At 39.2% G+C, this 24,337-nt stretch overlaps 1 protein-coding gene across 1 annotated transcript in view; it reads right to left on the reverse strand.

Moving 5' to 3' along the window:
* The window catches only part of LOC126480815 (prefoldin subunit 3-like), a 46,145-nt gene that overhangs the window by 2,855 nt on the left and 18,953 nt on the right, over positions 1-24,337 (reverse strand). Inside the window, exons 3-4 of the mRNA XM_050104144.1 lie at positions 12,594-12,764; positions 12,103-12,301 (exon numbers count right to left, since the gene is read on the reverse strand). Of these exons, the coding sequence (XP_049960101.1) occupies positions 12,103-12,301; positions 12,594-12,764 (370 nt within the window). The remainder of the gene's footprint in view (positions 1-12,102; positions 12,302-12,593; positions 12,765-24,337) is intronic.

Consider the following 24,337-nt stretch of genomic DNA (forward strand, 5'->3'; position numbering starts at 1 on the left):
AGAAATTACTTTCTTAAATTAAGGTCTATGTTCATACTAGTAAACTTCTTATGGAGATACATGTTCTTTTTGATGTGCTGCTCTGATTCTTACATCTCTCCTGCTCATCCATCATTATTACTTTAGTTTTAAAGTGCCACTTCCTCTATCATACAGTCCCCAATTTCAATAGCAAATTTGTCACTAATCTCATTTTGGTTACTCCTAAATATTTTCATTTTTCTTTGATTTAGTCAGATCATCCAATACTCCATTAGAGGTAACTGGTTGCCTTTCTTCATCTTTGCTGTTTCTTTCTTAGAATTTTCATTATCAGAAGAATAATTCATATAAAATGAACTAACAGAAAACAATTTTCCTCTAGGCTTGATGTTTACAGACATCAATTTACAGCTCATCACAAATTAGCCAATGAATGTAAAGTGCAGCATATTAAAATACGCTGCCTCTGTAAACACTATCATAAATAGTTGGGACATCCAGATTGAAATTTTGAGTATATTTCATTGTGTAGCAATAATTACTATGTTGTTGTGATGTTACCACAACAACTGCAAATTGTGAGTAATATTCAGGCTCAAACATAGGGAATTTGAAAATATAAGGTTCCGATATTTACAATGACATTTTGTGTGTATTTTTTTCTGTTATGTTTCAGGAATAATGTAGTGATTTTTAATTACACTATGTCCACTTTCTCTTTGTACAGCTTCAAGGAAAATAATTTTAGTGTAGCAACTGGCCTTAATTTGAAGATTTCCCCTGTCATATCTCGTAAATTTTTTATTTCTGATAGTTGGTCACATAATACTTTATTTGCTACCACATCATTTTTCATGTAACAAAGACAGTGAACAAATGAGCACTTTCTGGTAACAACACACAGATGACTGCAGAGGTATTTTTGGAAATTTAGGCCATAACTTAATAAAATTGTGAAGTATTGCAGTTACTGAAGAACTTATATCTGATTCTCTCAGGTTGTGGATGACAACAGCATTCTCTTACTCTCCATAAATGCAAACCTGAATAAGAAATTTTCTGAAAGAGCCAGAACACAGAAAAAAATTTGAGCAATGAGGGCCAGCATGAAAAGATCAATTCTCTGTGCTTCAAAAAATCATTATGCTGATGGAGACGCTATTACAAACGCAAGAGTTCCAGACAGTTGTACTACAGATTTATTACATAAAAAATGCAGTCCTACGAACTGAGAGGACTAAAAAAGACACACTTGTCTATATTTTAATACAAGGAATTGCAATAGTAATGAATGTTCAATGTTGTCTTGTCCTAGCTGAGGTAACATAATGCTAGAAAATCTTAATGCAGGAGATTTTCAACTATCTCTATATTCATGTAGACCCAATAAACTGAAGGGAGGAACTTTCATATTTATATATAAAAAAAATGTTCCAACTGTCAAACAAAAAAGGAGTCTTCCTGGTTTAGCATCACTTTAAAACATGTTATGTAAAGAAGTGACTAACGATGTGCCAACTGCTACACAAATTTTCGCACTTGACTAGCTCAAGATGATACTACCACAACATATCACAGCTCTTACATGAATTAAATGCAACAAAATAGTTTGACAGTGATGAAATTAATGATGGAATGATATCATTGACAAAATACAGAAATGATCAACCTACAGTGTAATGAATATGTCACTACCACTTAAAATTTGTGCCAGACTGATACTCAGACCATGATTTCCTGCTGTTTACAAAGAGGCCCCTTACCTATTACTTTATCTGAGCCTAACTCAAACTCTCATTGATTCAGACATTTCCACCAATGATTTCTGTACATTACTACTAGAGTTTCTCCCATGGGATACTAGAGAAAAACATCTCTTGGAGAACAGAGCCAGTAGAGTAACATGGCTCACCCTGCCCCTTGGGGAATTTATGAATTGAATTAAGTGAAAAAAGTATGTCAATAGTGATGAAATACATGAAGATGTAATTACTTGAAGTGAAACCAGGGAGAGCTGGTCATCCACAAATTCTTTTCCTCTAGTGCTCCTAGGTATTTCCACATACAATGCGGGAGAACCTGTTGGTCGTAATGTTTAGCAATCAGGTGGAAGCATCAGTAACAAAGAAATTTTGAATCAGGCATGGAGGTGCAGATATTCTAATGGGTACGGCAACTGCTCGCAAAAAGCACGAAAGCCTGGCTCAAGTCCCAGTCTGGCACAAATTCCCACTTGTCATGACTTATTCATTACAGTGTGATCTTTTCTTACATGCTAAATTCATCACATTTATCAATTAATTTGTAATTGTTTCTGAAAACTTTTTATCAAAAAGATAATAATTTATGATACCATGAAACATCATGGAAACATTGGAGCGCAGCATGTATCAAAGTGATTCAAACACAAAGGGGATCTAATAAATGACAACACTTTGGTCAACAGCTCAGTCTTGTGCCTGTATGTAACTCAACATATCATATTTAAGGTGAATAGCAACCTACCATTTTCATAGGTTTAAAATAAATGCTATACAAGAAATATGAGCAGTGTGCATATATGAAACTGGCAGGTCATAGAATAAATTAAAAGAAATATGGGATGTTGTTAAAAGAATAGCACAGAAAGAAAGTACAGATGATGACACTAGAAACAGAGAAGAAGAGAATGTAAGTACTGTAAGAATGCATTGAAAGTGTGGCAAATGTTTCTAATTGCTATTGTTTTAATCAGAATAGATGATTAAATTGGTGTAAATAGTTCAGAAGGGACAAGGAAGTATAATATCAAAAGCAATATCTCTGAAAACGAAAATTATGAAATATGCCAAAACTGAAAATACTTATGAAGCAGGTTGCCGGTGAGTTAGAACAACTGATTCTGTCAGTTACTGAATCAAGCTTAGGTTTGATTTCTGCTGCTCCTATCAGCAGGCGAGGATTTACTAGGCATTTCCAGTAGATCACTGGAAAAGGGAAGTGTTTGATGGCAACACCTGTTTTAGGGTGAACTCTGAGTTAAGACTAAAATATAAAGGGCAATTTGTGTCATTCAAAATTTAGGTCCAGAACTAATCAAAATAATAGAGGATTAAAGTAATTTTGTTACTTTGACTTATTAAAGAATTAAAATGAATTTAAGATTTGCTTAGAAGAACTACTGCCAATGAATCGTGTAGATATAGTATGTATTTCTGAAAATTATTAAATAGTTAAATGAGAAATGCTGGATATGATTGCATTTAGTTCACTATCCAGTTATTGCAGATTAAAAGCAGAGAAACAAGACATTGACACTTACTTGACAAAGTAGTACAAATGAAAAAAACATTGATGATGAACAAAAATGAGGAAGAGAACTAGTCTCCTATTGTTGATTATTTTGTAGCTTATAGGCACATGTAACAGCTGAAAACATTCCAGGAACTTCTGAACTACCACAATTTTTCAGTGAAGTACACAATCTCTTGCATTACACACTTGCACAGAGATGTCCAAAAACATACACCTTCAGCTGCAGCAAAACCAAGGAAAAAGGTGATAGCTCACAAGCTAGTAGTGCATGAATGAAGAAACAAGACATTGACACTTACTTGACAAAGTAGTACAAATGAAAAAAACATTGATGATGAACAAAAATGAGGAAGAGAACTAGTCTCCTATTGTTGATTATTTTGTAGCTTATAGGCACATGTAACAGCTGAAAACATTCCAGGAACTTCTGAACTACCACTGTTTTTTCAGTGAAGTACACAATCTCTTGCATTACACACTTGCACAGAGATGTCCAAAAACATACACCTTCAGCTGCAGCAAAACCAAGGAAAAAGGTGATAGCTCACAAGCTAGTAGTGCATGAATGAAGAAACAAGACATTGACACTTACTTGACAAAGTAGTACAAATGAAAAAAACATTGATGATGAACAAAAATGAGGAAGAGAACTAGTCTCCTATTGTTGATTATTTTGTAGCTTATAGGCACATGTAACAGCTGAAAACATTCCAGGAACTTCTGAACTACCACTGTTTTTTCAGTGAAGTATACAATCTCTTGCATTACACACTTGCACAGAGATGTCCAAAAACATACACCTTCAGCTGCAGCAAAACCAAGGAAAAAGGTGATAGCTCACAAGCTAGTAGTGCATGAATGAATAAATTAATGAACATTCTTTGAGCTAAATAAAGTCCTCTCTTAGTTTCCTTGATAAACTGATGCCACTTGAAGCCCAAGGTTTAAGAACATTTAGCCTACTGACATGAGTTAACATTCTTATGACACTGCTATGGCTTTTGCACCAGAATATTAAACACTATTTTGAATCCTAGGCAGGGGCACAAAACCTAAATGGAAATTATTTTTACTTTTAGGATTGTAATTGTGAATTGCACACTTCAGGCTAAATTCACTCATTTATTGACCTTTAATACCATTAGGGAGTAAATGTCGTGGCATCTTGGTGCAAGAATCCAAAGATCCCTTACAAAGCTTCTTTTTGCTATGATATTTTTCAATAAATGCTTCAGTGTCGGTATCAATGTTCAGTTATAGACATAGACATAATCCCTGGCAGTGTAAGAAGTTCTATAGTTCTGTAACTTCATGACATCTCTATGACATAATTTGTCAAACTAAATAAAGTATCTATATAATAGAGGGAAACATTCCACGCGGGAAAAATATATTTAAAAACAAAGATGATGTGACTTACCATACGAAAGCACTGGCAGGTCGATAGAAACACAAACAGACACATACATACACACAAAATTCAAGCTTTCGCAACAAACTGTTGCCTCATCAGGAAAGAGGGAAGGAGCGGGAAAGACAAAAGGAAGTGGGTTTTAAGGGAGAGGGTAAGGAGTCATTCCAATCCCTGGAGCCGAAAGACTTACCTTAGGGGGAAAAAAGGACGAGTATACACTCGTACACACACACATATCCATCCACACATATACAGACACAAGCAGACATATTTAAAGACAAAGAGTTTGGGCAGAGATGTCAGTCGAGGCGGAAGTGCAGAGGCAAAGATGATGTTGAATGACAGGTGCGGTATGAGTGGCAGCAACTTGAAATTAGCGGAGATTGAGGCCTGGTGGGTAACGGGACGAGAGGATATATTGAAGAGCAAGTTCCCATCTCCGGAGTTCGGATAGGTTGGTGTTGGTGGGAAGTATCCAGATAACCCGGACGGTGTAACACTGTGCCAAGATGTGCTGGCCGTGCACCAAGGCATGTTTAGCCACAGGGTGATCCTCATTACCAACAAACACTGTCTGCCTGTGTCCATTCATGCGAATGGACAGTTTGTTGCTGGTCATTCCCACATAGAAAGCTTCACAGTGTAGGCAGGTCAGTTGGTAAATCACGTGGGTGCTTTCACATGTGGCTCTGCCTTTGATCGTGTACACCTTCCGGGTTACAGGACTGGAGAAGATGGTGGTGGGAGGGTGCATGGGACAGGTTTTACACCAGGGGCGGTTACAAGGATAGGAGCCAGAGGGTAGGGAAGGTGGTTTGGGGATTTCATAGGGATGAACTAACAGGTTACGAAGGTTAGGTGGACGGCGGAAAGACACTCTTGGTGGAGTGGGGAGGATTTCATGAAGGATGGATCTCATTTGAGGGCAGGATTTGAGGAAGTCGTATCCCTGCTGGAGAGCCACATTCAGAGTCTGGTCCAGTCCTGGAAAGTATCCTGTCACAAGTGGGGCACTTTTGTGGTTCTTCTGTGGGGGATTCTGGGTTTGAAGGGAAGTGGCTCTGGTTATTTGCTTCTGTACCAGGTCGGGAGGGTAGTTGCGGGATGCGAAAGCTGTTGTCAGGTTGTTGGTGTAATGGTTCAGGGATTCCGGACTGGAGCAGATTCGTTTGCCACGAAGACCTAGGCTGTAGGGAAGGGACCGTTTGATGTGGAATGGGTGGCAGCTGTCATAATGGAGGTACTGTTGCTTGTTGGTGGGTTTGATGTGGACGGACGTGTGAAGCTGTCCATTGGACAGGTGGAGGTCAACGTCAAGGAAAGTGGCATGGGATTTGGAGTAGGACCAGGTGAATCTGATGGAACCAAAGGAGTTGAGGTTGGAGAGGAAATTCTGGAGTTCTTCTTCACTGTGAGTCCAGATCATGAAGATGTCATCAATAAATCTGTACCAAACTTTGGGTTGGCAGGCCTGGGTAACCAAGAAGGCTTCCTCTAAGCGACCCATGAATAGGTTGGCGTACGAGTGGGCCATTCTGGTACCCATGGCTGTTCCCTTTAATTGTTGGTATGTCTGGCCTTCAAAAGTGAAGAAGTTGTGGGTCAGGATGAAGCTGGCTAAAGGTAATGAGGAAAGAGGTTTTAGGTAGGGTGGCAGGTGATCGGCGTGAAACAAAGTGCTCCATCGCAGTGATGCCTTGGACGTGTGGAATATTTGTGTATAAGGAAGTGGCATCAATGGTTACAAGGATGGTTTCCAGGGGTAACACATTGGGTAAGGATTCCAGGCGTTCGAGAAAGTGGTTGGTGTCTTTGATGAAGGATGGGAGACTGCATGTAATGGGTTGAAGGTGTTGATCTACGTAGGCAGAGATACGTTCTGTGGGGGCTTGGTAACCAGCTACAATGGGGCGGCTGGGATGATTGGGTTTGTGGATTTTAGGAAGAAGGTAGAAGGTAGGGATGCGGGGTGTCGGTGGCGTCAGGAGGTTGATGGAGTCAGGTGAAAGGTTTTGCAGGGGGCCTAAGGTTCTGAGGATTCCTTGAAGATCCGCCTGGATATCGGGAATGGGGTTACCTTGGCAAACTTTGTATGTGGTGTTGTCTGAAAGCTGACGCAGTCCCTCAGCCACATACTCCCGACAATCAAGTACCACGGTCGTGGAACCCTTGTCCGCCGGAAGAATGACGATGGATCGGTCAGCCCTCAGATCACGGATAGCCTGGGCTTCAGCAGTGGTGATGTTGGGAGTAGGATTAAGGTTTTTTAAGAAGGACTGAGATGCAAGGCTGGAAGTCAGAAATTCCTGGAAGGTTTGGAGAGGGTGATTTTGAGGAAGAGGAGGTGGGTCCCGCTGCGACGGAGGATACTTCCCATCAACACCAACCTATCCGAACTCTGGTGATGGGAACTTGCTCTTCAATATATCCTCTCTTCCCGTTACCCACCAGGCCTCAATCTCCACTAATTTCAAGTTGCCGCCACTCATACCTCACCTGTCATTCAACATCATCTTTGCCTCTGCACTTCCGCCTCGACTGACATCTCTGCCCAAACTCTTTGTCTTTAAATATGTCTGCTTGTGTCTGTATATGTGTGGATGGATATGTGTGTGTGTGCGAGTGTATACCCGTCCTATTTTCCCCCTGAGGTAAGTCTTTCTGCTCCCGGGATTGGAATGACTCCTTACCCTCTCCCTTAAAACCCACTTCCTTTCGTCTTTCCCGCTCCTTCCCTCTTTCCTGATGAGGCAACAGTTTGTTGCGAAAGCTTGAATTTTGTGTGTGTGTATGTGTCTGTTTGTGTTTCTATCGACCTGCTAGCACTTTCGTATGGTAAGTCACATCATCTTTGTTTTTAAATATATTTTTCCCGTGTGGAATGTTTCCCTCTATTATATTGATATCATTAATTTGAACCCAACAATTACGTTTGTTATTGTCACTGTTGCATTTCGAAATCTTTTCTGTCGTCTTATTTTCTCTTTCTGTATTTGCCAGTAGTTTCACTTTGTATTCACCTCCTCCTTTTTACCGTAATCTGCTATACAATTTTATCCCGCCTATATATACTCAATAATATGTAACCCACTTCCAAACCATAACCAAAAAAATTTTTTTGCCGCTTTCAACACTACCGCCGCTATAAAATCCACCATTTCTAGTTCACAAACAGTTCCTTTCACCTCTTAAACAACCATTTCGGCTAGTTCTAATAACTTTCGCTTCATTTCCATTTCCGTTTTTCCCACATCACTGATAATTTTTAGCCGCTTCCCACAGGTTTTAACGTCATTATTTCTTCGTCAGACAATTGTTAGCCTCATTTTCATAATCTGCCACCACAAAACCACTCCTTTTAATATATTACACGCAGTTTTTTTGGAATTTTCCCGAATTTCTCCGTCCTCTAACGTGTTTTGACCGCAACACAACCACCTAACCTTTGTGCACATCGTTGTCTACCAACCCGAGTCCAACATAGCCCAGCTGTAACCAACACCGTTTCGCCTTTTTTCACACCAGATCTCCAGTTACTTTCCAGTCCACCTTTATCCCTCCCCATATATTTTTATTTTCATTTTCATTTCCTCATGTTACACTTTCCACCTTCTAATACCATGTCACCCTCACAACACCCCCACAACGACCCCATTAAGTTTTATTTACATTCCCTCCGCAAACATGCCTTCGCCCTAGCCAGATTACGCTCCCATATTCTATTTTCTCAGGCATGTCTGACATTTGGCATTACCCCCCAAAGGCCTCACACTTGAAGTTCCCATCTCTGGCTGCAACCCTTCTTTCCATCAGTCCCTATACCAGTTCCAAACTGAACAATCCATTGCCCTCACCCACCTAATCCTTCACCTACACATCAACTCAGCCAATGAACACACCCGTCAACTCCTATCCTTAATAAAAGTCCTTAATCTTTCCTCTCCCACATCCACACCGGCTGTTCAGAGCATCCTCCTACAGGTCAACTGTAAATTAGAACAGCATGCCACCCTCCACCTCAAAAAACTATCCAATCTCCTGGTTTCCCACCTCCGGAAAGGCAACTCACTCACCCTTCACAACCTTTCCAGCAAACCTCAACCTCCTCTCATTGCACACAAACCCAGTCTCTCCCATCTACTCAATCTCCCACTTCCAGCTCCACTCCCTCCAAAACCTCAAAATTCCAATCAACACAATCTGGAACCACAACACCCTAATTCAGTAGTTAACCTTTCCTCCAAACCTCTCTCCCAATTCGAAACCTCTGTCCTATCCAAAGGCCTCACCTTCAGCCCCACTCCCAGATTCAACCAAACAGCCCTCGTCAAAGATTTACTGTCCTACACTCGTACTCTCTGCTGGAAATATCACTTTGCCTTGAAGAAAATTGATCCTAATCCTACTCCTAATGATCCAACTCCCCAAGACACCATCCAAATTGAACCCTGCCTGGAACAGTTCTGTCCTCCGTCGCAGCGGGACCCACCTCCTCTTCCTCAAAATCACCCTCTCCAAACCTTCCAGGAATTTCTGACTTCCAGCCATGCATCTCAATCATTCTTAAAAAAACCTTAATCCTACTCCCAACATCACCACTGCTGAAGCCCAGGCTATCCGTGATCTGAGGGCTGACCGATCCATCGTCATTCTTCCGGCGGACAAGGGTTCCACGACCGTGGTACTTGATTGTCGGGAGTATGTGGCTGAGGGACTGCGTCAGCTTTCAGACAACACCACATACAAAGTTTGCCAAGGTAACCCCATTCCCAATGTCCAGGCGGATCTTCAAGGAATCCTCAGAACCTTAGGCCCCCTGCAAAACCTTTCACCTGACTCCATCAACCTCCTGACGCCACCGACACCCCGCATCCCTACCTTCTACCTTCTTCCTAAAATCCACAAACCCAATCATCCCAGCCGCCCCATTGTAGCTGGTTACCAAGCCCCCACAGAACGTATCTCTGCCTACGTAGATCAACACCTTCAACCCATTACATGCAGTCTCCCATCCTTCATCAAAGACACCAACCACTCTCTCGAACGCCTGGAATCCTTACCCAATGTGTTAACCCTGGAAACCATCCTTGTAACCATCGATGCCATTTCCTTATACACAAATATTCCGCACGTCCAGGGCCTCGCTGCGATGGAGCACTTTGTTTCACGCCGATCACCTGCCACCCTACCTAAAACCTCTTTCCTCATCACCTTAGCCAGCTTCATCCTGACCCACAACTTCTTCCCTTTTGAAGGCCAGACATACCAACAATTAAAGGGAACAGCCATGGGTACCAGGATGGCCCCCTCGTACGCCAACCTATACATGGGTCGCGTAGAGGAAACCTTCTTGGTTACCCAGGCCTGCCAACCCAAAGTTTGGTACAGATTTATTGATGACATCTTCATGATCTGGACTCACAGTGAAGAAGAACTCCAGAATTTCCTCTCCAACCTCAACTCCTTTGGTTCCATCAGATTCACCTGGTCCTACTCCAAATCCCATGCCACTTTCCTTGACGTTGACCTCCACCTGTCCAATGGACAGCTTCACACGTCCGTCCACATCAAACCCACCAACCAGCAACAGTACCTCCATTATAACAGCTGCCACCCATTCTACATCAAACGGTCCCTTCCCTACAGCCTAGGTCTTCGTGGCAAACGAATCTGCTCCAGTCCGGAATCCCTGAACCATTACACCAACAACCTGACAACAGCTTTCGCATCCCGCAACTACCCTCCCGACCTGGTACAGAAGCAAATAACCAGAGCCACTTCCTCATCCCTTCAAACCCAGAATCCCCCACAGAAGAACCACAAAAGTGCCCCACTTGTGACAGGATACTTTCCGGGACTGGACCAGACTCTGAATGTGGCTCTCCAGCAGGGATACAACTTCCTCAAATCCTGCCCTGAAATGAGATCCATCCTTCATGAAATCCTCCCCACTCCACCAAGAGTGTCTTTCCATCGTCCACCTAACCTTCATAACCTGTTAGTTCATCCCTATGAAATCCCCAAACCACCTTCCCTACCCTCTCGCTCCTATCCTTGTAACCGCCCCCGGTGTAAAACCTGTCCCATGCACCCTCCCACCACCACCTACTCCAGTCCTGCAACCCGGAAGGTGTACACGATCAAAGGCAGAGCCACATGTGAAAGCACCCACGTGATTTACCAACTAACCTGCCTACGCTGTGATGCATTCTATGTGGGAATGACCAGCAACAAACTGTCCATTCGCATGAATGTGACCAGCAACAAACTGTCCATTCGCATGAATGGACACAGGCAGACAGTGTTTGTTGGTAATGAGGATCACCCTGTGGCTAAACATGCCTTGGTCCACGGCCAGCACATCTTTGCACAGTGTTACACCGTCCGGGTTATCTGGATACTTCCCACCAACACCAACCTGTCCGAACTCCGGAGATGGGAACTTGCTCTTCAATATATCCTCTCTTCCCGTTACCCACCAGGCCTCAATCTCTGCTAATTTCAAGTTGCCGCCACTCATACCTCACCTGTCATTCAACATCATCTTTGCCTCTGCACTTCCGCCTCGACTGACATCTCTGCCCAAACTCTTTGTCTTTAAATATGTCTGCTTGTGTCTGTATATGTGTGGATGGATATGTGTGTGTGTGCGAGTGTATACCCGTCCTTTTTTCCCCCTAAGGTAAGTCTTTACACTCCCGGGATTGGAATGACTCCTTACCCTCTCCCTTAAAACCCACTTCCTATCGTCTTTCCCGCTCCTTCCCTCTTTCCTGATGAGGCAACAGTTTGTTGCGAAAGCTTGAATTTTGTGTGTATGTATGTGTCTGTTTGTGTTTCTATCGACCTGCCAGCACTTTCGTATGGTAAGTCACATCATCTTTGTTTTTAAATATAAATAAAGTATCTAATAGCCAACTACAATCTCCTAGGAATGATGACAGAAGAAGTCTTCAAAAGCCTGAGACTGAATACAAATCTGACATGGAAAGAAGTCTGTGAAGCATCATCAACTTTAGATAATATTCTTGCTGCATACATCTCTAGCGTAAGATTGATACAAGAATGAATGGTTTTGAATGGCCTAGTAATCAAATCATATTCAGGTCATTACAAACATGTTACAATGAGTAACTTGTCCGAAACAGTATAAGTAAACATGTAGTATAAGTAAAAATGGTTTTATGCTACTTTTGAGAAGTAACTCACGGTAATGAGGCTTTAATAATCTGAAAATAATTGTCTGATCAATCATATACAGTCATTATCATATAAAGTTGTGATTAAGATGAATAAATGTTATAATGAAAATTAAAACAGTGTGTGCCAAAACTTGACCATAGTACTCCCATAAAATAAATAGTTTTTTAAACTTAACTACATTGGCTCAAAATAATATGCTTCAATCTAACCTGAATGGCTTCTTGATACAGTTCCTCTGATTCCTTACGCAGCTCATCCAAGGCCTGTTGTTGTGAAAATAACTGCCGATCAATCTGTTGTAAATCATACAATGATTGCTTGTATTTGTATCGAGCCCAATCTTTCACTAGTAAAGATCTCCGGTCAATTTCCTCTATAGTCAATTCAGGAGGTGGGCGAGCATACAACCTGTGACAAATGAATATACATGTTTGTAGTATCACAGAAGCTATATTTACTGAATTCATAATCTTACTAGTTATTTTTCATACAAAAATAAGTCAAATAATCTGGCATATGACTATGTGCATATGTCATTTATTTCATAATATTTGTAAGTACAACATGAATTTTATAAATGTAAATTCTAAGCATCCTGTGACTGAACAGCATATTTTACAACAGTACATAATAATGGAGTTGAAAGCGACATGAATACAAAGAATGTGCATGTCAAAGGCATCTGTCTGCTAATACTTACTCTTTCTGATCAACCAATTTCAGTGGAACCTCAACTTCATCAATTGGTTTAAGTTGTCGAGCATGTTTTTCCAACCTTCTGATTTGTTTCTCTAATTTCTTCTTTCGGCGTTCTTCTCGGTGCTTTATTATAGCAGGATCTAATCGTTTCTTCTTTTTCAGCGGTTCACCACTGGAAAAAAGTTATAGTATCTTGGTAATTATATTAACTAAATTTTTAATGTGATTTCAAAGTAAAACAAGTGATGTGCATTAAACAAAAACTGTAAGTGGCACAGTTAACAAAAGTAATTGTTGTTGTTGTTGTTGTTGTGGTGGTCTTCAGTCCAGAGACTGGTTTGATGGGGCTCTCTATGCTACTCTAACCTGTTCATGCTTCTTCACCTTTGAGTAACAACTGCAACCTACATCCTTCTGAATCTGTTTAGTGTATTCATGCCTTGGTGTCCTTCTATGATTTTTACCCTCTGCACTTCCGTCCAATACTAAATTGATGATCCCTTGGTGCCTCAGAACATGTCCTATCAACCAATTCCTTCTTCTAATCAAGTTGTGCCACAAATTCCTCTTCTCCCCAATTCTATTCAGTACCTCCTTAGTTATGTGATCTACCCATTTAATCTTCACCATTCTTCTGTAAAACCACATTTGAAAATCTTTTATTCTCTTCTTGTCCAAACTATTTATCGTCCATGTTTCACTTCCATACATGGCCACACTCAATACAAATACTTTCAAAGAAGACTTCCTGACACTTAAATCTATACTTGGTGTTAACAAATTTCCCTCCTTCAGAAACACTTTCCTTGCCATTGCCAGTCTACATTTTATATCCTCTCTGCTTTGACCATCATCAGTTATTTTGCTTCCCAAACAGAAAAACTCATCAACTACTTTGTCTTATTTCCTAATCCAATTCCCTCAGCATCACCTGATTTAGTTTGATTACATTCCATTATCCTTGTTTTGCTTTTGCTGATGTTCACCTTATATCCTCCTTTCAAAACTCTGTCCATTTCTTTCAACTGCTCTTCCAGGTCCTTCGCTGTCTCTGACAGAAATGCAATGTTGTCAGCAAACCTCAGTTCTCCACAACTGCTTCCCTTTCATGCCCCTCAGCTCTTATAACTGCCATCTGGTTTCTGTACAAATTGTAAATAGCCTTTTGCTCCATGTATTTGATCCCTGCCACTTTCAGAATTTGAAAGAGGGTATTCCAGTCAACACTGTCAAAAGCTTTCTCTAAGTCTACAATGCTACAAATGTAGGTTTGTCTTTTCTTAATCTATCTTCTTAGATAAGTCGCAGGGTCAGTATTGCCTGACGTGTTCCAACATTTCTGTGGAATCCAAACGGATCTTCCTCGAGGTTGGTTTCTACCAGTTTCTCCATTCGTCTGTATAGAATTCTTTTTAGTATTTTGCAGCTGTGCCTTATTAAACTGATAGTTTAGTAATTTTCACACCTGTCAACACTTGCTTCCTTTGGGATTGGAATTATTATATTCTTCTTGATGTCTGAGGGTATTTCGCCTGTCTCATACATCTTGCTTGCCAGATAGCAGAGTTTTGTTATCAGTAGTTATAATGGAATGTTGTCTACTCCCGGGGCCTTGTTTTGACTTAGGTCTTTCAGTGCTCTGTCAAACACTTCACACAGTATCATATCACCCATTTCATCTTCAGTTATGTCGTCTTCCATTTCCATAATATTGCTCTCAGCTACATCGTCCTTGTATAGACCCTCTATGCACCCCTTCCACCTTTCTGTTTTCCCTTCTCCTCTCAGAACTGGTTTTTCATCTGAGCTCTCGATATTCATACACGTGGTTCTCTTTTCTCCAAAGGTCTCTTTAATTTTCCTGTAGGCAGTATCTATCTTACCCCTAGTGATATATGCCTCTACACCCTTACATTTGTCCTCTAGCCATCCCTACTTAGGCATTTTCCACTTCCTGTTGATCTCATTTTTGAGACGTTTGTATTCCTTTTTGCCTGCTTCATTTACTGTATTTTTATATTTTCTCTTTTCATCAATTAAATTCAATATCTCTTCAGTTACTCAAGGATTTCTACTAGCCCTCATCTTTTTACCTACATGAACCTCTGTTGCATTTAATATTTCATCTCTTGAAGCTACCCATTCTTCTTCTACTGTATTTCTTTCCCCCGTTCTTGTCAATCGTTCCCTAATGCTCTCTCTGAAATTCTCTCTGGTTCTTTCAGTTTATCCAGGTCCCATCTCCTTAAATTCCCTGCTTTTTGCAGTTTCTTCAGTTTTAGTCTACATTTCATATCCAATAGATTGTGGTCAGAGTTCATATCTGCCCCTGGAAATGTCTTACAATCTAAAACCTGGTTCCTAAATCTCTGTCTTACCATTATATAATCTATCTGAAACCTTCGACACAGAAACGCAATCCAGAGCGAGTACCAGACTGACTGGACTAGGGCAGAGCAGGTCCGTATATACGAAACCGGAGGGAGCGGCTATTGGCCGCTGTCTGCACGTGGCGTAGCGGTGGCGCCCTCACTGCGCGGAATAGCCGCCGCGGAGGCGGAGCCCTCTATGGGCTGACCACGTCCATTTGTTCTGGCGTGTGTTCGACTTCCGCGGTGGAAGGTACTAGAGATTTTGTGTTCATAGCTCATAGCTCTGTATTTACCTGACCAGAAGTCTTGTTCCTCCTGCCGCCAAACTTCACTAATTCCCACTATATCTAGCTTTAACCTATATATTTCCCTTTTTAAATTTTCTAACCTATCTGCCCGATTAAGGGACCTGGAATTCTACGCTCCGACCTGTAGAGCACAAGTTTTCTTTCTCCTGATAACGATGCCTGTAGAGCACAAGTTTTCTTTCTCCTGATAACGATGACATGCTGAGTAGTCCCCACCCAGAGATCTGAATGGGGGACTCTTTTACCTCTAGAATATTTTACCCAAGAGGATGCCATCATTATTTAACCATACAGTAAAGCTGCATGGCCTCAGAAAAAATTATGGCTGTAGTTTCCTCTTACTTTCAGCCGTTCACAGTACCAGCACAGCAAGGCTGTTTTGGTTAATGTTACAAGGCCAGATCAGTCAACCATCCAGATTGCTGCCCCTGCAACAGTCCATGGTTCATGGGAGGGTGATTGTTATGCATCTGAAACACATTTATAACTGATAAGAGAGAAACTGACAAAAGAATTTACATAAAAAATTATGAGGATAGAAAGCACTGTTCATTATTTATAGAAATAGACAATGTAGCTGACTGTTATAAAAATTCTTCTTTAGAGCTTTGGCTCAAATAATGTAGTTTGTATGGTAAGTAAAATTATCAAAAACTTTCAAATCCAGTTAAAATTTCAGTAATGATGCTGCCATATTTTCTCCACCAAATACTAGTTTAATTGTCTCACTGAATGTAACATTACCTATTAGTTGATAATAATACAGAAAAAATCTGATCAGTTCCAATAATCCTTGGAAGACAGGATATTGGTTCAACACGTATTAGTTTTTCTTGAAGAATGCATTTCTCAATCATATAGAGTCTATTACACTTTATCAGGACAGTGGGAATAGACTTCATAAGGATAGCGTAAAGTTCAGAACTGAAAGAGGATTATGGCAAGGAGATTACATAGCTACAGAAGTATTCTCAGCAGCCCTAGAGGAAGTATTCAGATCCTTAAACTAGGAAAAGAAAGAAGGAATGCAAGTTAACAGATTATTAACACATACAGTATGAAAGTAGATCTGAAATTCAATTTCAATAAGATTAAATAATATACAATCAACACACTGGAATTATAACAGTGCAAATTGACAAATAAATCTTAAAACTGGTCAATGCATTGTTATACAGAGTAGTTGAAGGCAGTGACTGGATGGAGAGAAAAAGAATCAAAAATAAAGTTGACCTGGAGTGATTTTTGTAAAGTAAATAGTTTCCAAGACATTCAAATATCTCTAAAGCAGCAAGTCAACTATAAATGTGTTTTACAAGTTTTAACTTAACTCCAGTGATAGATGAACTTTTAAAGTGAAAAGCACTGAAAAACTAAGAGTTACCGAGTGAGCAACAGGGTACATATCTAGTTGAAATGGAACAGCCTACAGAGGAGGACATAATAATGACAATAACGAAAATTAAATTGATGGCAGATGGACCAAAGAATCTTTTTGCTGGCTCCTAGGAAATAAGAAGGGGCTATGCGGATGGACTAATTGGAAGTAATTAGGTGACACAGAAAATATAAAGAAGCGACATCGACGTGAATCTTCGGAGATCATAGTGTATGTAAAACTCTGGGAGAAGTCGTTTTTCAGCCGTCGATGACAATAACTGATAATCTCGATGATGATACTGTTTATATTGTACATACTAAACATCTTTTGTAGCTGAATTTCAACCAATCATCTTCCTTGGTTTTCATCTTTTCCTTGTTTTATGTTTGCCCTTCATGACTTGAAGCAGCGCAACTGCATTTTACTTTTGTTTACATTTCATTGGACTGCAAGTGCAGTCTGTCCTATACAAGGCACGGCCGGCTGGGGTGGCCGAGCGGTTCTAGGCGCTACAGTCTGGAATCGCGCGACCGCTACGGTCGCAGGTTCGAATCCTGCCTCGGGCATGGGTGTGTGTGATGTCCTTAGGTTATGTTAGGTTTAAGTAGTTCTAAGTTCTAGAGGACTGATGACCTCAGAAGTTAAGTCCCATAGTGCTCAGACCCATTATACAAGGCACACTGTGTTCTTTTTTCATCAGTTTATTGGCACTTTTTTTCTAAGCATAGCTAACACTATCAATATTCACACAAAAATTCCTTCTGTTGCCATGACTACAAAAAGATGTTGGAGTGTAATGTCCACAGATGTGGGTGTTTAAGAGCATAGCATTTTATCTTGGTCTCCAATGATACCTATCCAAAGCTCAAAACTTTCTTCCACTGCAGTTTTTATCTTGTAAACCTAAAGGACCACACATAACAGTAAAGGAGAATCTTACTTATGCTCTGCATAGCATGAATATTCTCAATATGTGATACACAGACTGTGCTATGACTATCTCAGTCACTTACATGAAATGTTGCTTCACTGTCAACACCAAAGTGGAAACCAACTATCTTTTTCTATAAAATTTTAGAATTGTCATTCAATTGTAAATGTGTTGCTTCATCACTTGTACCTGCTGTAATGTGCCTAAAATCGTGGCCTATTTTTACTTAAGCATCCTTAAAATGAATGCCAACAAAATTATGAATTCTTGGGGTTCACTTAAGTGAATTTGCTTCATGTTCACAAAAATTCTCATACAATTATAGAACAATTTGTTTGTATGTATAATGACAATGCTTCTTTCTCATTATGCACAACAACAATTTTGATAACAGCCTGAAGTGATTTTGCTAATGTCAGAAAAGTACCAAAGTGCACATTTCAAATGGCAGAAGAAATAGTTACAGTTGAATACACTGTAATGAATATGCAATTTGCAAGTCCTAAAATTATTTGAAAATGACCTCATCAACCAGCCAGTTAAGTCAATGAATATTTAAAGGATAATCAAATGAACAGAGAGAAAATGGAGTACATACTAATGTAAATATATTTATTTATTTACATATTTTACACCCAAATTTGAGCACTTTGTTCAATCCATATACATTTAAGTCTTAATGCTAGTTGTAGATTTGGCTTTCCTCTTCTGCTCCCAAAACTTCTTCATCCTTTCCATCCTGGCTGCCCTTTCTAAATCAGTTATGGTGCATTTTTTGCGTGTAAATGTCTTTAGGTTAAATCTCGTGTCGCTGTGTTTCAGGATCTTCTTCTCTTCCCTGCCTTCAATTTGTTGCATTGTTAAGACTAACTCACCTAAATCATCTTGAACATCTTTGAACCAGTTGTTCTTGGTCTTACTTTTCCAAAAGTAAGTGAACAGTTGTTTCAGTAGCCTGGTTTTGGTAGTTTGGAAATGTGGCAGAAAAAAGCAACTCTCCTTTTCCGTATTGTGTCAATTATTGACTCAGTTTCTTGGTATACAACTTCAATAGGTAATAGTCACCACTGTCCCTCTACTTGGTATTTTTTGTTTATAACTGTTCTAAGGATTCTTCTATCTGCCTTCTGTATTTTGTCTGTGGTTGATTTGGTGTTCATCCTGAACAGTGTTTCACTAGCAGGAGTGGTAGTGTCTTTTGCATTTATTGAGAGACATCTTCTTGTATGTTGACCAGGTGATGCATTGCACTTGTTTTAGCTTAGTTGTTCAGCTTTCTACTGACATTTTCTCATTTGAATTCCAACTTATAACCTCCCCAAGATATTTGAATTTATTTACAATTTTAATCTGTTTGTTATCATTCAGTGTAATGGTTGGTGTTTCAACCTTGAAGGATGGCATCATTTCTGTCTTTTCAAATGAGATTTGTAGTCAGACCTTTGCTGCTATTTTTTCAAGTTCTTCAATTTGGTGTTTAGCCTCTTCCACACTATTTGCGAGCAGTGCTAGATCATCAGAAAAGGCCAGGCAATTGAATTTGATATTTCTGCCAATCTTTATGTTTGGTTGGCATTTCTTATTCCGCTCTCACATGACTTTCTCCAGTGCGCAGTTAAATAGTAGTGGTGAGAGACCAACCCCCTATCGAAGTCCCGTCCGGATTTCAAATGATTCAGATAGTTTCCCTCTGAATTTAACTTTTGATTTAGTATTCTTAAGGATGAGTCCAATAAGATTAACGAGTTTCAGGTGCAATCCAAATTCTGCAAGGATTTTAAGTAATGACTCATGACGGATACTGTCATATGTTTTCTTGAAGTCAACAAAAGTGGTGACCAACCTCTTGTTTCTCACTCTTTGATGTTTCATGATCCACTTAAGGCTAATAATTTGATCTGGACAGCTTATTCCAGGATCAAATCCTCTTTGATATTCTCCAAGTTCTTGGTAGAGTTGTTCCTGCATTCTTGTAAAGATAATTCTAGACAAGTTCTTATATGTGACATCAAGCAGTGAAATCCCCCAACATTTGTTTGGATCCGATCTATCACCATTTTTGAGTATTGGATGAATTATAGCTGTATTCCAATCTTTTGGCATTTTTTTTCAGAATTCCAAATGTCTACTATGTGCTTATGGAGGTTCTGAAGTGTTTGTTTATTTGTGTTCTTCCACAGCTCTGTAACCATTTGATTCTTCCCTGCTGCTTTGTAGTTCTTGAGCCATGTAGTTGCTTCAATCACTTCAATGAGATCTGGTGGTGTAATCTTCTCTGGATGTGTTTTGATTTTTGGATTTGGTTCGAAATCTAGATATTCTTTTGGTTCCTCGACATTCAGTAATTCTTTGAAGTGATCAGCTAGAATGTTCGCATTGTCTTGATTATTATGCGCTAGTTTCCCATTTTTATTTCTATCATTAGTGGTGGTGGAGTATACGTTGATTGATATTTTCTGAATGTCCTATAACACTCCCTTGTTTTTTGTTGTTTGAATTATTCCTCTACGAAGTTTAGTATTTCTTTTCGATGGTCTCTTTTGATTCTTCTGACTTCCTTGGCCATTTGTCTTCTGGCAACAGTTAGCTCTTCTCGAGATTTTTGTTTTCTTTTGCTGCTCATTCAGCGATGCTTTGTGCCTTTTCTGTATTGCTTTACCACATTCTTCATTCCATCAAGCATGTTTCTCTTTTCTTCTGACAGGGGCAATCTCTTTGGCAATGTTTTTCAGTTTATCAGTAATCGTTCCCAGTTCATTGCTTGGAAATGTTTTGGATCTCTCTGAATACAACTCATTATTTATTAAATAGCTGGGGTCATACTTTCTCCTCCTAGTGGGTTTTGATGGTTTGTTTTTCTTTCTTGGGGTTAACTTAATTTTTGTCTTTGAAATGTAATGATTTGAATTGATGTTCACCCCATGAAGGACTTGGACGTTACAGATATCCTTGTGGTACTTTTTATCCATTGCAAAATGGTCTACTTGACACTCCCCATTTTAACATTAACTTGTGTAGTCTCCTCTTAAATCTTGTAGTTTCGAGAATAAGTCCATAATCTATGCAAAGTTCAATTGGTCTTTGTAAATTTATTAATAGAAAATGCAGTGTGACACTTAGGTTCAAAGAGAGACTTACTCTGGGGTATTGTTCATTTACAAATATAGTCACTTATCACTTGTAAAACTCTCATGCAGTATATACTGTAGTAATCAGAATCTTCAGTCTCTCTGCAATAAATTAATAGAACTGGAAATAATGCTTTCAAATGAATTAAATGGTGTTTCTGTGCTATGTCTTAATGAGCACTGGTTAAGAGAGAATATATTGCACACAGTGAACATAACAAACTATGAACTGGCAGCCTATACTTGTGTTTGAAAGCAACTTCAATGTGGTTGAAATTGCATCTTTGTCAAAAAAGGAATAGCTTACAAAAATACAGAACAACTAAAGACACTAAATAGTGAAAGAGATTTTGAAATATCATCCACAGAATTACCATCACATAAAATAACTGTAGTATGCCTTTACAGATCTCCTGATCGAGACTCAAAAACCGTCTCTAATGACCTCGTTGTCGACGGGACGTTAAACACTAACCACCACCACCAGACTCAAAAAACTTTGTTCAGCACATTAATTCTAACTGTAAAAAAATAAACAAACACTCCTCACACTCAGGGATTTCGACACAGACTTTAGCAAACCCCAAAAAATAAGAACTATTGAATCTCTTAGTATTTTATAACTTGAAAATCACAATACATTCCTCAGCATGAGAAACTTGCTCTACAAAATCCACAATAGACCAAATAATAATTACCTCTAATCAATAATATTACAAAGCAGAGATAATAAAGACTGCACTTGGAGACCACTATGGACAAACCAATACTGAATGTGAGAAGGCCACCAAACTGACAAGTACATATGAGAGCAGATCTTACAATGATCAGAATATTGAAATCTTTAGAAATCATTTAAAGAAAGAATCATGGGAACAAATTTATCGTGCTGGAAATATATCTGACAAATTTAGTATCTTTATGGATACAATTAAATATAATTTTGAGCAATGGCCTTGCCACAGTGGATACACCAGTTCCCGTGAGATCACCAAAGTTAAGCGCTGTCGGGTGTGGCCGGCACTTGGATGGGTGACCATCCAGCTGCCATGTGCTGTTGCCATTTTTCGAGGTGCACTCAGCCTCATGATGCAATTGAGGAGCTACTCAACCGAATAGTATCGGCTCCAGTCAAAGAAAACCATCATAACGACCGGGAGAGCGGTGTGGTGACCACACACCCCTCCTATCCGCATCCTCAACTGAGGATGACATGGCGGTCAGATGGTCCCGATGATGTGGCCTCTAGACAGAGTGCTTCAATATCACTTTGATGTAGCATTTCCACTTAAAATTAGGAGGCCAAAACTCACTCACACAAACAAATGGATCGCTACAGGTATCAGAAAATCACGTGCAGAGAAATGATTCCTTTACGGAGTTACAAAAACATGTCACACAAGACCAGAATTTGATAGGTATTTTACAAAGTATACAACAGTTCTGAGGAAAATAATAAAAAGTGCCAAAAGGATGGAAAATGACAGATATATAAGAAATGCATCCAATAAAATGAAGGCTGTTTGGAATATTGTAAAGAAAGAAACATGAAGTAACAAAACAAAAACTAATAATATACAGTTGAATGAAAATTTGCACGCTATCTGCAAACCAAAGGAAGTAGCTAAAACATTTAACAGTTATTTTGTAAATGTAACAGAAAAACTTATTGAGCAAAAGGTCACCCATAAACATCCCTCACAAATAACGTCAAAAATTGAACAGGCAGAAAAAAAACAATATTTCTCATAACAACTAATACACAAGAAGTACAGCAAGACATAAAGCTTCTAAAATCAAAAAATTCATGAGGAATAGACAACATACCAGATTTTGTTGTAAAAAAATTTGTTGACTTAATTTCTGAACCACTGATGTATCCCGTAAACCTGTCCTCCTCAACTGGCAGCTTTCCAACATGTTTAAAAATTGCTGAAGTTAAACAACTACACAAAAAAGGAAGCCAGGAAGAGGTGTCAAACTATACACCAGTTTCTTTATTGTGTGTTTCCTAAAATTCTAGGGAAACTCTTTTATAAAAGACTGTCAGATTTCATAAATAAATATAATATACTAACAGCAACTCAACATGGTTTTAGGAGAAATCACTCTACTGAAAAAAGCAATCTTTTCTTTTCTGTATGAAACTCTACTGGCTCTAGATATGCAGGAACATACCTCAAGTACATTCCTAGAGTTGTCAAAAGCATTTGATACCATCAATCGTGATAAATTACTAGGTAAGATTCAGAACTGGGGAGCAGCGCATAACTGGATTAAATCATACCTCCATGAAAGAAAACAGCTCATAGAGATAACACATGAAGTACATGGGACAGTCAAAACTCATCAGAGTTATTAGTGGTCAAACATGGAGTTCCACAAGGTTCCCTATTGGGTCAAATTCTGTTCTTGCTATATGTTAACGATTTACATAGAAGTAAAAACAGTAAGATATATCAATTTGCAGATGACACCAGCATCTTAATAACAGAAAGTAGAAAAGAAAACTTTGAAAATGACATTAAGGCCATCACAGAGAAGCTAGTACAGTACTTTGATGCAAACAGTTTGATTATAAATCTGGAAAAAACTGTTGCAATGGATATTTTCACCACCCAGAAAAGGACACCAGCTAATCCTCCTCTATAAATAAGTGAACAAAAAATTGAAAAAACAGGGAGTACAAAATTTCTCGATATATGGATTCAACAAAATATGAAATGGGATACACACTTGGACTATGTGAACAAAAAACTGAGCAAAACATGTTTTGTAATCAGAATAATAAGAAACTGTTTATCACATGATAATCTCAGGACCATATATTTTGCTTTGCTTATGCTCATTCAATATTGAAATATGGTGTAGTGTTTTGGGGAAATTGTGGAGCTAGTCAGAAATCATTTAGATTGCAGAAAAATATCATTAGATTAATGGAATGGTTAGATCAAACATCATCATGCAAGTCACTATTTAGGAAAAATAAAATACTACCACTTCCACATATTCATATACTTGAAAATGTAAATATTATAAAAGAAAAACTAAACAGCGGCAGTCTGAGCATCACCGACGACTGTTTTTATAAAATGTTTACAGTAAGAAAATATTGTATGATTTCATCTTTTGTTAAAATTATGTCTGGAAAAAAAGAAAAAATCAAGGAATGTGTATTGTAATTAATGAATGGTCCAATATCTTTCGTACACTGTACAGTCCTAGATTCACAAGATAAATAAATAAATAACTTATCAGTGGGTTGCATCATACAAAGAAGTGCAAATGGCTAAGAAGACTGAAAGAGATATTGTGTGATTTATGTGGATTTTGTTAAGATTTTTCCATCCCTTTATAACAGAACAACCATTGCATTTGGTTACCTGCTGATGGACGAACAAGCCAAAAACAAGTCTCTAGTATACACAGTCTAGTCACATTGATGGGACCACTGCCTATGTTCGATGTCAACTTGCAATCAATCACCACTCACAAACAGCAGGTAGCAGCCCTAGCAGTGTGGAAACAGTAATTTATCTGACATACAAAAGTGCTTGGTCATTGGCTTTTGGGGGAAGGGTGGATGCATTTCTGAAACAGCTAAGTTTATAAACTGTTTGTGTGC

Source organism: Schistocerca serialis, chromosome 5, assembly GCF_023864345.2.
Source record: "Schistocerca serialis cubense isolate TAMUIC-IGC-003099 chromosome 5, iqSchSeri2.2, whole genome shotgun sequence".
NCBI lineage: Eukaryota > Metazoa > Arthropoda > Insecta > Orthoptera > Acrididae > Schistocerca > Schistocerca serialis.